At 44.3% G+C, this 10,757-nt stretch overlaps 1 protein-coding gene across 1 annotated transcript; it reads left to right on the top strand.

Moving 5' to 3' along the window:
- Positions 1-269: 269 nt before the first annotated feature.
- On the top strand, positions 270-10,364 carry LOC149864329 (uncharacterized). The gene is made up of 3 exons (XM_090048848.1): positions 270-494; positions 3,852-3,998; positions 10,164-10,364. Exons 1-3 carry the CDS (start codon positions 347-349, stop codon positions 10,190-10,192), a joined length of 324 nt encoding a protein of 107 aa, XP_089904974.1. The 5' UTR covers positions 270-346; the 3' UTR covers positions 10,193-10,364.
- The last annotated feature ends 393 nt before the right edge of the window (positions 10,365-10,757 follow it).

Genomic DNA, 10,757 nt, shown 5'->3' with positions numbered 1-10,757 from the left:
TTTCCTTCCTATCCTGTCCCTCCTGTACAACCTATAGCCCTTGACGTTCACCGCCCAGTTATGCATTGAGTCCCACCACATTTCAGTGATCCCCACTATGTCTGGGTTGGTGTCAGCCAGCAGGAGGGTGAGTTCTATTTACTGAAATATTTCATTTTTCAGTAAATAGAAACTGTGTGTTAGGTTTCATTTCTTAACTAAAGAATGCTAGTTATCATGTTTTCTTGCACTATAGTTTCAGTTTCATTTCCTTCCTACTGTACTGGGACCATGACCTGAGAGAGTACAAAAAGACACAAGCTGAGCTTTAGAGCTCACTGCCTTCCAAAGCAGCAGCAGCAGCAAGATGTCTGATCAAAACGTCCAGAAGGCTGGTTTCACCTCAGATGGGATAAAAAGAGGATCACTTGCTTCCACGATGATGTCCTCTGAGGCAAAGCACTGTAGTGGAGGTGTGCATTCTGGGGGACCTACGTCTACTCTTCAAGCAATGGGTATGTGCAGAAATTTACTCTTTCTCACTGAAAATAAATCAAAGGCATGACAGGTACTCCACCAGAGAGAGAAAAGGTAAAAAAGAACTTAATACTGAATATACAGTTCTGTCTTTTGGGAGCAGGGAGGGAACCTTCTCAGTTACACTGAGAATTAAAATAATAAAAATTGTGCTCATTATTTGAGTGTGTATAAATCCCTACTGTAAATGTGCATACATATATGCAGTGAGCATTCTTTAAAAACTTTCTACTTGTTAATGCAATCATTTACACATTATTTCTGAGTTTTGGAATAATTATTATTGTGATTCCATTGTCTGTGTACAGACTATCAATAATATTGAAAGTAATTGTGGAAGTGATAAAGAATATAATTGAGGGTGCTAACTGTGCATATATTTCACTATAAGCTATCAGATATTTTATACATCATGTGTGTATAAATCTCTCTCACACACACACACATTCAGGGGAACTGTTAAAAACTAGCATATATTACATTACATCAGGAATGGGAAATTATTTTGGCTGGCGGGCCACTTAATGAATTTTGTTGAGCTGTCAAGGGCTGCACACCCACAGATTTTTAAAAGATATCATTTTAACAAATTATAGATAGAAAATCAAATCTTAGATTCAAAATCAAACATCTACTGTAACATATTTTAATTTTATTTAAAAAAGAGACATCCTCTGAGCATAGATTTCATAGACATTAGGGCTGGAAGGGACCTCGGAAGATCATCGAGTCCAGTATAGCATGGCACCCATAGAAATATCTCAAGTTCTAATTTATGTAGTATATCATGACTAGAATGAAGAAAAACCCAGGGATCTACCCAGAGGGATGGGAGAAGACACATTAGCCCAAAAGAAGGGGAAGCGGTATCTCTATAGAGACTCATCACCTCTATCCTGAAAGAGAAGACAGGGAAAGTTTTGGCTAGTGGTGACCCCACAGCTCTAGCTCTCTATTTAGCTACTTACATTATTACCTGTTTTGTATGCATCTTATCACCAAGGTCTCTAGGAAATCTTTTGCTTCAGAGCTGATCTCCCTGTTCTGTCAGGAAAGGCTGGCAGTCCTGTCTGTCTCTCTCCTGCCCAGTGGCCCTACCCTTTCATAGATTTCATAGAAATTTGGGCTGGAAGGGACCCCGGAGGATCACTGAGTCCAGCCCCCTGCCCCAGGGGCAGGAAATCAGCAGGGTTCATAGGATCCAGCAAGATAAACATCCAAATTTCTCTTGAAGGCGTTCAAAGTAGGTGCTTGAACCACCTCCGACGGCAGGGTATTGCAGCCCTTGGGGGCTCAGACAGTAAAGAAGGTCTTCCTTCTCCACATCCTTTTTGAATTATGGAGCTCAAAACTGGACACAGTACTCCAGCTGCAGCCTCACCAAGGCCGAGTACAATAGGAGAATGACATCCTGGGATTTGCTTGAGAAGTATCTATGGATGCAAGCCAGTATTTTGCTTGCTTTACTAGCTGCAGAATCACATTGGAGGCTCATGTTCATCTTTTGGTCAATCATGACTCCCAAGTCCCTTTCACCCGTAGTGCTAGCCAGCATAGCACCGCTGAGCCTATAAGGACGCCGCAGGTTTTTCTTCCCAAGGTAGAGAACCTTGCATTTTTCGGTGTTATATACCATCAGGTTCTCATCTGCCCATTTCCTGAACCTGTCAAGGTAAGCCTGGATCACCCTCCTGTCCTTAGATGTTGATGCTTTACCCCAAAGTTTGGTGTCATCAGTGAACTTCGCCAGTCTGCTTCTGACTTCAATGTCCACATCATTAATGAAGATGTTGAACAATTTGGGTCCAAGGACAGAGCCTTGAGGGACCCCACTGGTCACAGGGCACCATGACAATTGACTTCTGTCAACTACCACCCTCTGGGTCCGACCATGGAACCAATTCCCCAGCCAGTGGATCAGGTGGACCTGAGACCACAGTTGGCCAGTTTTGCCAAGAGGTAATCATGGAATACCAGATCGAAGGCTTTTTGAAAGTCAAGATATACAACATCAATCTCCTCTCCCTTGTGCAGGTGATAGGTCACCTGGTCATAAAAGGAAATAAGATTGGTCAAGCAAGACCTACCAGCAACAAACCCATGCTGACTATCCCTCAGGATGTTGCCATCGGCCAGTCCATTAAGAATGGCCTATTTGATAATATTTTCTAAGGCCTTCCCCAGGGTAACCACATACAACACACAAACCAGGGGTGTAGGAATCCCAATTTAGGCCAACAGCTAATGTGCACTCAGGATGTAGAACATCAACATTCATAAATACTCTCTACCTAGTAGGGTCTTGAACCCTCAGCTTCTCAATTACACAAATACCCCCATGCCCTGACTATAGCTTATCCTATAGCTTCTGCCCTGTTGAAGCCAATTCACTTTTTGGTGAACAAACAGACACCTAACTGTCCCCATGCATTGAATAGAACAGGCACCTTACCTCAGGGTGAGAATAGAGGATCTATTCTGATTTGAATCTTTTGTTTAATTATGCTGCTTCCAAGCCTCCTTCCTCTAATTATGGTGCTCAAACATATTTTCCTCTACATTTTTCCCATCACGAGCATGCTTAGAAATGTGTCTGATTCTGCCTCAGTATCTGAATATTATTCTGTAGATTTTTATACTGTATTCATCAGCATAGTATCAAAATGCTCTTAAGTAGAGACTTAAGAAATGTTCATCATACAGTTGTTCTCTCATCTTCTCAAAGGGAGAGCTATGTTCAGTGGAGTACTTTGAGATATAATTCTCTCTTTCTGACACATACACACACACGTAACTACATGACTGTCCCTGAGAATGCAGTCAGAGCAAAGACACTGGAAAGAAGGTGATAAGATATGTGAGGGAACACCTATGGGAGTTTCCTAAGTGGAAATGTCCCTGGAACAATTCCATCTCCTGCAGGCAAACTTTACCCTTGTTAGAGAAAGTGCCATTGTTACATCCTACAGTCTTCATTCCACAGCTTTAGTTAATCTTTTTTATTAAGATTCTCTTATCAGTGGAGATGCATTACACAGGTCACTCCAAATACTTACACCTAGGAACTCACGGAAATATTACAAAACCAGCATCTGAATAAAATGTTGCTGTTTTGCCCTGAAACCAGCAGCAGCCAGCAAGCTACACAGTACTTTGATTAATACACATTATTGGAATGGAATGAGTTATTAGCAGTCTCCTTTTATTTTGATAATGATATTTAAAACATTTTGTAAAAATAAACTATTATACGACACTGAAATTCCCTATTGTTCAGTGAAGTTCCTTCCAACATGAAGATCTTTGTTTTAACACAGTCTTTGTAACCATTCTAGGGGCCAAAGGCTCAACCCATTCATCAGGTTTTACCAGTCTTGGGATCTCCAGTAGATCTAAGGCCTCTACCATGATGTCCAACGAAGCTAAGACCCACCAAGGAACAACACCACGGGGTGGGACTACAGCTTCTGTCCAGTCCATCTGTAAGTTGGAGTCATTTTGTTCTTTATAATCAGGGTTGACCACCAGCTCATGGAGCCATGGCATTGGCAGCACAGAGTGGCAGGGGGTTCTGCTCATACTGTGCTGCAGCTGGGTAGAAAGGAGAAGGAGCAAAGTAAGGTGGCTGGGTTCTAGTGCCAGGCTACCTTGGACCTAAGCCAGGCCATTCTAGCAATCTGCCAAAAATGCCACCAATCCTTGATTTATAGCACAACAGGGGCATGTCTAAGAATATACAAACGTTGGTACCCATTACTTAAATATGTATTTGCTATATGAGCAGGTATGACTATGGAAAGACACTGCATTATACTACAACGTTTCTCCTGTTTGCTACGAGATCTCTGATTCTCAATCAGGGTGCCTTAGCACTCTGGGGTTCTGCCCAATATTAACATTGATAGGTATGTAAACACCTTTACATGATTCTCAAGATAAACTCAGGGATTTCAAGCAGTAATCCATAGTGTCAAAAACATTCTGACCTGCTGTGGTTTTCCTGAGTTCTTTGCAACAGAAGAATAGTTCTATTATTTTTCTGTCAAAAATTAAGTGAAATCTAAGAGCTGGCATTTTCCAAGGGATGCCTTGAGTCTAAAATTGTTCAGAACTACTGTACTAAAATATATAGTGGGACACAGAAATGGGAAGTCAACAATACACAGATAGACACAGCAGTAGCAAAAGGCAGCAAAAATAGAATGCACTAATGCATTATAGTTTCATAGTTTCATAGTTTGTAGGGTCGGAAGGGACCTGAGCAGATCATCTAGTCCGACCCCCTGCCATGGCAGGAAAGAATACTGGGGTCAAATGACCCCAGCAAGATGTTCATCTAACCTCCTCTTAAACACCCCCAGGGTAGGAGCCTGCACCACTTCTCTTGGAAGCTGGTTCCAGACCCTAGCCGCCCTGACTGTGAAGTAGCGCCTCCTGATATCTAACCTAAACCTACCCTCTGCCAGCTTGTGACCGTTATTCCTGGTCACTCCTGGCGGTGCTCGGGGAAACAGTGACTTCCCCAATGCCTGCTGATCCCCCCTGACTAGTTTATAACAGGCCACAAGATCCCCCCTCAGCCTTCTCTTTTGGAGGCTGAACAGGTTCAGGTCCCACAGCCTGTCCTCGTAGGGCCTGCCCTGTTGTCCCCTGATCATACGAGTGGCCCTCCTCTGGACCCTCTTCATGCTGTCGACATCCCTCTTGAAGTGCGGCGCCAAGAATTGGACGCAGTACTCCAGCTGCGGCCTGACCAGTGCCGCATAGAGGGGGAGGATCACCTCCTTGGACCTGCTCGAGATGCATCTGTGGATGCATGCCAAGGTGCGGTTGGCCTTCCTGACTGCCTCCCCACACTGCCGGCCCATGTTCATCTTGGAGTCAATGATGACCCCCAGATCCCTTTCCGCCTCCGTGCTGATAAGAGGGGAGTTCCCCAACCTGTAGGTATGGTGCCGGTTGTTCCTCCCGAGGTGCATCACCTTGCACTTGTCTGTGTTGAAACCCATCCTATTCTCGTCCGCCCACCCTTGTAACCTGTTGAGGTCTGATTGTAGCCTGTTGCATCCTTCCAATGTACCCATGTCCCCCCACATCTTAGTGTCATCAGCAAATTTGAACAGGGTGTTTTTTACCCCCTCATCCAAATCGCTGATGAAGATGTTGAACAGTGCGGGCCCGAGGACCGAGCCCTGCGGAACCCCACTGCCCACGTCCTCCAGTATCATGCAATACAGTGACCAATAGAGTGTTAGTCTGCTAGTGCAGACTCCATCTGCATTAGCATCACACTAGGAAAGTGAGTTAACTGTCCTTCTATGAGCCCATTAGCCCCACAAGAGAAAAACTTCAAAATGTTGCATTTTTGCTAACACTGCTTCAGCTTCCTTGATTGTAGCAAACCTATAATCCCCAAGAAAGCAGGGCTGCCAAGCAAAACCAGCATTAAGTCCATGACTCAATGTTTCCAGAACACTTACATTTAATACTACGTTAAAAGTATTGATGGCAACTGTTGGTCAATCTACATTGAGCTTCCAACATTGCTAGCACCACTGGAGATAAACAAGGTATAGAAATAATAGGCCATGCCAAAAAGATGTCTTAATGTAAGGAATGGCTTTACAAGTTGAGCTAGGCTACAGTTGGAACTCTGGAAAAATATTGATAGGGTATTACAGAGACATGATTGAGAGATGAAGGTGGCTGTAAACATAAGAGACTGAAAAATAGCTGTAAACTCATTGAGGCATGCAAGATATCTGCTCTTGTGCTTGTACAGAGTTCAGTATGTAATCCCTGGTGCCTGGTGCTGACCACTGCTGTGTCCAATTTTTCAGGACCTCAGGTGCCAGGTAGCTCTACCGCCTGCTCAGCTCACCTAGAAGTGACGAGAGGCTCCCTGAGAGGAGAGGCTCCCTTTACAATGGAAAGACTTAGCGGACTCATAATTAACTATTTACAGAATTTAATTATATACAGGAGAGACTCGCTACATGCATGCAAACAGTAAATCATATCAAAAGTTTGAAACTATTTCCAATGCAAAAGGATAAGTCTATACAAGGATAATGGTTGATAATTATTTACACCTAAAGGATGCTCAAATGAATTAATACAACACTAATAACTTAGACACTATGTTAAATACTCAGTGTATTAAATCCCTAATTAATTATTTACAACTAATAGCCAGTCACCCCGATTTATACCGAACGAATGGAGGGAGGGGCAGTCCCTCACTCCTCTCATCACACGCTTGTGGCCTCCAGCTGCCTCAGGCCCAGGCATCTTGCAGTTGACAGAGGCTGTTTCCACTAGGACCCCTGCAGAACACAAATTCTTCTCCCGACACCTGTCTGGGCATGGCTTCTCCAAGCCCAGAGAGCTGTTTACATAGTTAAACACACAGAGGGAGAGCAAGCTGCTGCCGGCAGACCAGGCAGCACCTCTGGGATCATTTTCCCTTAAGGCACTGAAGCACACTGAGGCTTCCCTGGCTCTTAGCCCACACACACATCCTGGGGACTTTCCCTAGCTGGCGTCTCTTTCTGCCAAGCTGTCCCAGTCCCACCACAGTCCTTTCCTCAACCACTCACACAGGGGGTTTATCACACTTTTACCAACCCCCTCCAGTCTCCAAGCCAAGTGGGAAATCACCTTCCCACTCTCTAGTGGCTTCCTGGGGCTGTGTCCCCACCCTAAGGAATTTGTTTAGCTCACAAGCTCTTCATGCTCATTCTAAGGGTCTACTTTCTCCTGCTTGAACCTTCAGGTGCTCTGCTCGTTTCTGGCCCACCCATGAAGGTTCCAGCAAGCACAGGGTGGGACCACACTGCAAGGTCTTCCCAGCTGTAACAGGGGCAAACTCCCAGGCCTGATCCCAGTACCAACCTACCACCTGTCTACAGGCAAACCACCTGCCTCACTTTCCTGCCACGCCTTTTTTGTTAGATAAGTAAAAAGATGGTATTAGGTGGGAGGCTGCCCTTTGAGTACCCTAATGACAAAGGGCAGTTCCTGCATGACTCCTACCTTCCCCTATCATGTTTCATGCTTCTCTGAGGACATACAGTTTATTATATCTCTGGCCTGAGGATGGACTAAACTCAGTACAGAGTTAGGCATCTAGCATACACTCCTATTAGGGGCCTCATACATTCCATCCCCCTCTCACCAGGGCCTCTAACACTCTGCCTGCTTTCACCAGGCCTCTCTCTCACTGCCCTGTCCTGGGCCACATATACCCCACCCAGCTCCCTTTGACCAAACACATGGGCCATCAGGCTTATTTCTTCACTCCTCAGCCAGCCCTGGCACAGCCTTTTGGGCCTCTCCTGTGACCCTCATCTGAATGGTGGCTGGGCAATTAGCCAAACTCTGGGATGACTTTGCCCCTAGTCCCTAACTGGGACACCTTGCCCCTTTCCTGGGCCTACAGTCCACCCCTATGCTGGGGCCTGGGATCTTACACCCCTGCAGGCTCAGGTGCCTGTCAATAGGTGTGCCTGGCTGCAACTCCTGGCTCAGGTGCCTCATAGTACGCATGCCTGGCTCCACTGCTCCCACCAATAACCCACTGGATGGGGGGAGGCTGGAGTTAAGGTGCCCCTACCCACCTTTCACCAGGGAGGTAACTGGTCTGGCATTTCTTGGGGACTCCCTCACCACAAGGAGTCCCACCAAGCCACCCTTCCCCAGCAGGGTGCAGTTTCAAGTCATACCCAGGACCAGGAGCCTCCTGCCATCCCCACAGCTCTTGCCCTTACCTCCAAGATGTTCCAGGAGAAGCAGCTCAGCTGGGAGGTGTTACTCCCTCAACAGCTGGCATCAGTCCTGAGAGCAGGACTCTAAAATGGTCACCCTATTCAAGCACCTGCCAGCTGCCTGTCCCAGCCCTTAAAGTGACAGGCACCCAAAAAGTACTCTGTCACACCAGCCCTTTTCACACAGCACTGCAGTTTTAAGGGGAGCTGCCCAGCCAAAACCTAGGATGAAATTTTCCCATACTTCCTAACTGCTTTTTGAATCTTGCATCCACTTGCTGGGGATAATCTGAACTGTAAATATGGTGTCCCTGTTGGGACAATCTTGCATCCACTTCCTGGGACACATACTAAATTACAAGTATGTGTCCCTACTGCGAAAATCTCCCTCAAGCATTCAGGCAGAGCTCAACACAGAACACTAGGAAGGCAAGTGCCCCTTAAACTGCCTGTTACAAGTATATTAGGACTTCTGTTCTGATTTGGATCCTCAGGTGTTTATTGTACCTAAGTAAAAGATAAAAGGAAAACACTCTACAAGTATTTGAAGAATAGTGACATCCCAGGAAAGGAGTTATGCAGCATGGTGTAACTAGGAACAATGGGATGAAATGGAGTAACAAAACCAAAAACCTGAAGCTGACTATCAAGAAAATCTTTCTGACAACGAGACCAGTAAGACTGTGAATAAGCTTCAGGAAATAGTAGAAGCCCATGTTTGGGCAACTTAAAAATTAGACTGGAGAAAATGTGTATTATACTAATGTGGCAATTAGTACAATATTCACAAACAAAAATAAGATAATAAGGTTAGCTTTAAATTAGTGAGATACTGGTGACAACTAAAGGCCCAGATCAAGGCCCAAACGTGCCATAAAGGCCCAACCAGGCCCACCAAAGACCTCCAAGCTTAAATATAGAAGGTGGATAAGGGGTCAAGAGTAAGGAATGAAACATAAACAGAATAATGAGAATGATTGTTAAGATGTGCATTTGTTCTGCTTTTACTGTTTTTCTAAATTTATTTGTTTTGCTTCCCTTTTCTAAAAGAATATTTTTCTAGATGAGGAAAGTGGTGAAGGAAAAGTAGATGGAAAACACTATAACCACTTGGTAAAAGGAAAGGAGGGAAGAGCAATACTAATGATGGAAAGAAGGAATAGGAAGAAGGAAAAGACAAAAATGCGAGTAGAAGGCACAAGGATGCACTTTGCAGTGATAGGAGGAGCTTTAAACAAGTAATTGATCAGCAAGTGGTAAAACTTATTGAAACAATTACATCAGAAGATAAAAATCTGATGACACCATTTCTGTCCAAAAGTTCTGAAGGAGCTATTTCCACTGCTAGCGCCTACTGTGGGAAAGGAATTCCTTTGCTGTTAAGGATTGTCAATGCCTGAAGTTTTTTCTCTTCCCCAGGCTCACAGAGCTGAGGGCAAAGGGCAAAGACTGCATGAGCACTGGCTTCCTAGCTGAAAAATCTGTTAGGGGAATTCCCTACTGATTTAAGGAAGAGAGGGCGTGGGCTAAATTTTTCGCTCATTGCCCTGCAGTGAGCCTCAGCACACACCTGGAGAAAAGAGATCAAGGCACAAGAAAACCCATTCATTAATTGGCCTCTTGGTTGTTAATAAGGGTCGTAATTTTGATAGTAGCTTTCATGCTTCACTGGCCACTGATTAAGAGTTTGAACTCATTTTAATCAAGTCACTGATCCATTTTCAGAGAGCAAGGCTTTTGGTCACTACCACTTTGGGTAGGTTTTGAACAGTTGATTGGATATGAATGTCTCTATGTTCCATAAAGTTTTTTTCTCACTGGCATATAATTTAAGGTTGCTATTGTGTACATACATTTTTTTTGTCTGTCTTTGTCTCTTAGCAATGGGCGGTAAAGGAGGAAGAAAATAAATAGAGAAGTATGGTTCAACACTCCAGTCCTACAAGCAGCTTATCGTTGGATGACACACCCGCTACTCAAATTTCATAACTTTTGCTTCTACTTCCTTATAGAAGTGGTCACGTTTTAATACAATTAAATAATAGCTCTACTGAGATCCTTATCTTGTGCAAGAAAACAGTGTTTGGCTTGTTTTTCCTTTCTAGTTATGTGCTGGTTATTATGAATTCATTAAAGTTAACATTTCTCTTTTAACTAGAATTTGTGTCTCCGGCCTTGGTCAGTGAGTTTTTACTGTTTGAAATACTCTCAGAAATACTACTTTACAGTCAAGCTAATTCAAGAACACATAACTCAAAGAATTGTGAGTTTCTTTCTGCCTGTAGGTTTCTTACTGCCAAGAGAACTCATTTTCCATGCTTGAGGCACTTATGGGTAACTGTGTGCACCTGCTTCCTCCTTTTGAGGTTGCTGCTTGAGCTGATGCTGATACATTAGTGTTGGCCCTGCTACAGCATCTCTAAAGTGAAGCAATTAGAGAAAGTAAGGCAGTTTGGGTGAAGGGAGGCTGACTGA

The sequence above is a fragment of the Crocodylus siamensis genome, chromosome 5, assembly GCF_052110815.1.
Source record: "Crocodylus siamensis isolate JL-2025a chromosome 5, ASM5211081v1, whole genome shotgun sequence".
NCBI classification, from domain to species: Eukaryota; Metazoa; Chordata; order Crocodylia; family Crocodylidae; genus Crocodylus; species Crocodylus siamensis.
This window is presented reverse-complemented; position numbering and strand designations above follow the sequence as displayed.

Coding starts and splice junctions, on each gene's coding strand:
- LOC149864329 (XM_090048848.1), top strand. CDS start 347: ATGTCTGATCAAAACGTCCAGAAGGCTGGTTTCACCTCAGATGGGATA. Junction 495..3,851: donor GTCTACTCTTCAAGCAATGG/GTATGTGCAGAA, acceptor TAACCATTCTAG/GGGCCAAAGGCTCAACCCAT. Junction 3,999..10,163: donor AGCTTCTGTCCAGTCCATCT/GTAAGTTGGAGT, acceptor TTTGTCTCTTAG/CAATGGGCGGTAAAGGAGGA.